Source organism: Tupaia chinensis, unplaced genomic scaffold (genome assembly GCF_000334495.1).
Source record: "Tupaia chinensis unplaced genomic scaffold, TupChi_1.0 Scaffold000477_1, whole genome shotgun sequence".
Lineage (NCBI taxonomy): Eukaryota > Metazoa > Chordata > Mammalia > Scandentia > Tupaiidae > Tupaia > Tupaia belangeri.
The window spans coordinates 3,387,846-3,392,966 of NW_006159986.1; the positions used below are offsets into that span (position 1 = coordinate 3,387,846).

Genomic DNA, 5,121 nt, shown 5'->3' on the forward strand with positions numbered 1-5,121 from the left:
CTCTGGTCAAATTAAAGAATAAGAAGAAGAAGAAGAAATAAAATTAAATAAATAATTTAAACTGCAGTACTCTTCCCCATCAGGAGTGCGGCTGTGAAATTCCTCTTCTTTCAGGAAGCGCCTGCACAGACTATCCCGCACACAAATCACTTGCCCTTCACTTGTTTATATAACGATTTTTGCCTCTTATCTCTCCCTTTCTTTTCTCTTTTAAGAATTATTCTACTGAGACCACCAGATGGCATAACGATTACATTGCCGGACTTCCACATGGTTGACTGTGGTTCCAGTCCCAGATCTGGAGGCTTTAAACTCATGCCCAGTGCATGTGCATGCGTGCCCAAGATCCCGGGAGGAGAATGGAGGAGAAGGGATTGTGGCATGGCCATCCCCCCAAGGGGTGGTTTCTCGCTTTCTATCTCTCTAGAGAGCACACATGCCTTATAGCAAAATCTCTCTCTAAGAAAAAGAATAATTTTATTGGAGCCAGCAAATGGTTACATCGCTGGACTCCTATATAGCCAACTGTGGCTCGAGTCCCAGACCTCATGCCCGGAGCATGTGTGTGCATGCCCAAAATCCTGAAAAGAGAGGGCAGAAGGGATTGTGGCATGGCCGTACCCCCCTTGGGTGTGATTTCTTGCTTTCTGTCTCTCTATTTCTCTGGCGAGCCCACACGCCCAAAAGCAAAAACCTCTCTAAAAAAAGAAAAAAATAATAAGCTAAGCAAAACTATATTGTACTGGCACTGGCAGGTGGTGTGGTGGTTAAGGACGCTGGACTCCCACATGGCTAAGTGCCATATGAATCCCAGAGCTGGCCTCTTGCTTTCTTACTTTCCTTCTCTCTCTCTCCCTCTCTCTCTCTCTCTCACACTCTGGTCAAATTAAAAACTAACTAACTAACTAAATAAAGTTAAATAAAATAATTTTTAAAAATCCTAAATTGTATTATTTGGAATGGACACACAGGTGGGAAAAGTACAAAGAAAAGCAAGGAAGTGATTACCACCAAAGACCAGAGAGTGGTTCTTCCATTCAATACGTATTTCCTGAGTACCTTCAATGTGCCAGGAATTATTCCAAGCACTGGAGAAACAAACGAATGTAATAAGTAAAGATGCTCACCTTTGGGGTCAGCTGGTGGTGTGGTGGTTAAGGCAGCTGGATGCCACAGGACTGACTGCACAGTTTGAATCCTGGACCTGGTGGCTTGAAAACCACGTGGGGTGCGTGTGCCCAAAATCTCAAGAGAGACTGGCGGAGAAGGAATTGCAACAGGGCAATCCCCTCTTGGGGGTGATTTCTCACTTTCTCTCTCTCCCTCTCTCTCTCTCTTTATCTCTCTCATTCCTCTCTGGCAAATGCATACACCCTACTGCAAAAACTAAAAAAAGAAAAAAACAGAACAGAGTAAGAGAAGCAGGAATTTCCAAAGCAGAAGTGGAGAGCTAGTAGTTTGCATGGGTAGCGCTCCCTGCAAAGGAGAAATTTGAGCAAATACATGAAGGAGGGGAGAGAGCCAGCTGAGTGGCTGAGGGCAGCATTCCAGGCAGAGGGAACAGGCAGAGCAAAAGTCCTAAGGAAGAAAAAGTCTGATGTTTTCCTGTTCAAGGAGCAGTAATGAGTCCAGGGGGCTGGAGCACAGGGATTATGGGGAGAGGAGCTTTCATTCTAAGCGAAGAGAGGAATCACTGCAGAGTTTACAACAGAGCAGTAACATGATCTGATTTGCATATTTTTAAAAGATATTCTTTTGAAGGGCCAACTGGTAGTATGGTGGTTAAGGGAACTGGACTCCCACATAGCAACTGCAGTTCAAGTCCCAGACCTGGCAGCTTGCTTTCTCACTTTCTTTCTCTCTCTCTCTTTGTCCCTTTCTTGTCGAACTAAAATAAATAAAGTTAAATAAAATAATTCATTAGAAAAAGAATTTTTTTAAAGTTGACCAGAGAGGGGCAGAATGAGAGAGAAAGAGAGAAAGTGAGAAAGCAAAGCCACCAGATCTGGGACTCAAGCCATGGTTAGCCATGTGGGTGTCCAGCGCCCTTACCACCATGCCACTTGCTGGCCCCCTCCTCTGATTTTCATTTTCATTTTTTTAAAAGAATTATTTTATTTAACTTTATTTATTTACTTATTTAATTTTGACTAGAGAGGTACATGGCGAGAGAGAGAGAGAGAAAGTAAGACAGCAAGCCACCAGGCCTGAAACTTGAACTGTGGTCAGCCATGTGGGAGTCCAGTGCCCTTAACCACCATGCCACTTGCCGGCCCCTATTTACTTTTCTTTTTTTGGAGAGATTTTCGCTATAGGATGTGTGCGCTTGCCAGACAGACAGAGAGAGACATAGAGACAGAAAGCGAGAAATCACCCCCCAGGGGGGATGGTCACGCCGCAATCCCTTCTCCATTCTTCTCTCGGGATCTTGGGCACGCACGCACACGCGCCTGGCGTGAATTTTAAGCCACCGGGTCTGGGATGCGAACCGCGATCAACTACGTGGGAATCCAGTGACATAGCCATTATGCTAACTGCTGGCTCCCACCTATTTACTTATTTTTAATTTGACCAGAGAGGGGCAGAATGAGAGAGAGAGAGAAAGTGAAAAAGCAAGCCACCAGGTCCACTAGGTCCAGGACTCAAACCACAGTCAGCCATGTGGGAGTCCAGTGTCTTTAACCACCACAGGGCCTGTCAACCCCCTCTCCTGATGTGCATTTTCAAAGAATCTTTTGAGTGCTGTGTTAGGAAGAAGGGCGAAAAGGTGAACCAAGGGGACTCAGAAAGATACTGCAGAGGCCAGCAGGTGGTTACAGTGCACAGGACTCCCACGTGGCCAACCTGGCAGCTTGCTTTCTCACTTTCTCTCTCTCTCTGTCAAGCTAAAATAATAATAATAGGGACCAGCAGATGATGTAATGGTTACATCACTGGATTCCCATGTGTTTCAAGTCCCAGACCTGGAGGTTTAAAACTCACACTGGGTACATGTGCATGCATGCTCAAAATCCCAAGAGGAAAATGGAGGAGAAGGGGTTGTGGCATGGCCGTCCCCTTGGGGGTGATTTCTCGCTTTCTGACTCTGTTTCTTTCTGTCTCTCCATCAAGCGCACGTATCCTATAGCAAAAATCTCTCTTAAAAATAAAATAATAATAATAAATAAAGTTAAATAAATAATTCTTTTTTTTTTTTTTAGAAGTTTTTTGCTATAGGGCGCTTGGGCTCACCAGGACAGAGAGAGACAGAAAGAAAGCAAGAAAATCATCCCCCAGGGGGGATAGCCACACCACAATGCCTTCTCCTCTATTCTCCTCTCAGGATCTTAGGCACGCAATGAACCGCGGTCAACTACATGGGAGTCCAGCGACATAGCCATTACACCAACTGCTAGTCCTGAGTCAGAAGGAGAGAGAGAGTTAATAGAGCTGCACAGACATTGAGGAAACCCAGAAATACCTCGTCCACTTTTCTTTGGTGGTGGTAGTAGTAGAGGTATGAGGAAGGACATCAGGATAGGCCTTGGTCTAGGGTGCTACTAGCAGCTGCTCCATCAACGTGTTAAATTAAACGTTAAACCCAACGGTATTTTTCCATATAGTTTCATGCAAATCCTCACATCCCTGAAGTTCTATTATTTTATTTATTTATTTCTTGGATAGGTTTTTGCTATAGGGCGTGTGCGCTCGCCAGACAGAGACAGACAGAGACAGAAATTAAGAAATCCTCCCCCCCAGGGGGGATGGTCAAGCCGCAATCCCTTCTCCATTCTCCTCTCGGAGATCTTGGGCACGCACGCACACGCGCTCGGTGTGAGTTTTAAGCCACCGGGTCCAGGACACGAACCGCAGTCAACTGCGTGGGAGTCCAGCGACATAGCCATTACGCTAACTGCTGGTCCCAAGTTCTATTATTTTTATGTCCATGTGGCAGGTGGAAACACTCAAGGCTCAGCGTCCTTACATGCCTCGCTCGGGATCACGCAGTTAGGAAGTGACAAGTGTGAAGACGGCCCAAGTACTCTGAATCTAAGCCCAGTGATCTCTCTCCCTAACGGCGCCACGCGGGGTACATAACCTTGCCACGTCGGCCTTATCCCTATTTGGAATTTTGCCTGCACCCCTCTTTCTGTTTTCTTGGCGGCATTGCACAGGCGCCCTTCCAGTGGCAACTCCAGGAAAAACAGATGGTGCATGTAACAGCAAACACTGGGAGGAAACGCGACCGCTAGACAGCCGCCAGCCACGCGTTCATCACGCCCCAACCCAGTGCGCCGCTGCACCAGCGCATGCGCAAACTCCCGGGACCAGACATCCCTCGAGACGGCAGCGGGACCGGAAGTTATTCTACGTCTCCCGGTTGCTAAGAGACAGGCAACCACAAGGCAGAAGGAGGCGGTCCGGCATTTTTTCCTCCCTTTCACCGCCTGAGCGTCTCCAGATCTGGTCACCATGTCGGACCCCGAAGTCGATACCTTGCGAAGTACCTTTCCCTCTTACATGGCAGAGGGCGAGCGGCTCTATCTGTGCGGGGAGTTCTCTAAAGCAGCCCAGAGCTTCAGCAACGTGAGTCGCATCCATCCATCACCGGTCACCACTTTCCGTGACTGGTGACACTGAGCTCTGATGATGCCTGGAGAACCCTATGGTTTGCCTTACTCACTGACTCCTGATCGATAGCACGTTGTCACCAATAAGCCTTGCGCTTGGTCACTTTCTACCAATTCCTACTTGGGTTCTCGTCCTCTACATTATCAGTAATTTCTTCCTCTACTTTTTTTGTGTGTGTGTAATGTTTTTGTCATAAGGCGTGTGACTCGCCGCAGTGAGAGGGAACGTGAGAAATCACTCCCAGAGGGGGATGGCCATGCTGCAGAACCTTCTCCTCCATTCTCCTTTGGGGATTTTGGGCACGCATGCACATGTGCCCAGTGTGATTGTCAAGCCACCAGGTCCAGGACTCAAACCACTGTCAGTGGGACCAGCAGTTAGCATAATGGGTATGTCACTGGACTCCCATGTGGTCGACCGCGGTTTGAGTCCCGGACCCAGTGGCTTAAACTCACACCCAGCGCGTGTGCGTGCGTGCCCAAGATCCCGAGAGGAGAATGGAGGAGAAGG

The 5,121-nt window shown here is 47.6% G+C and overlaps 1 protein-coding gene across 2 annotated transcripts in view; it reads left to right on the forward strand.

The window, feature by feature from the left end:
• The first annotated feature begins 4,361 nt into the window (after positions 1-4,361).
• ODAD4 (outer dynein arm docking complex subunit 4) overlaps positions 4,362-5,121 on the forward strand; it is a 28,155-nt gene continuing 27,395 nt past the window's right edge. For both annotated transcript variants that reach the window (XM_006155997.2, XM_006155998.3), the window contains exon 1: positions 4,362-4,566. In XM_006155997.2, the coding sequence (XP_006156059.1) occupies positions 4,453-4,566 (114 nt within the window). In that variant the 5' untranslated portion in view covers positions 4,362-4,452. The remainder of the gene's footprint in view (positions 4,567-5,121) is intronic.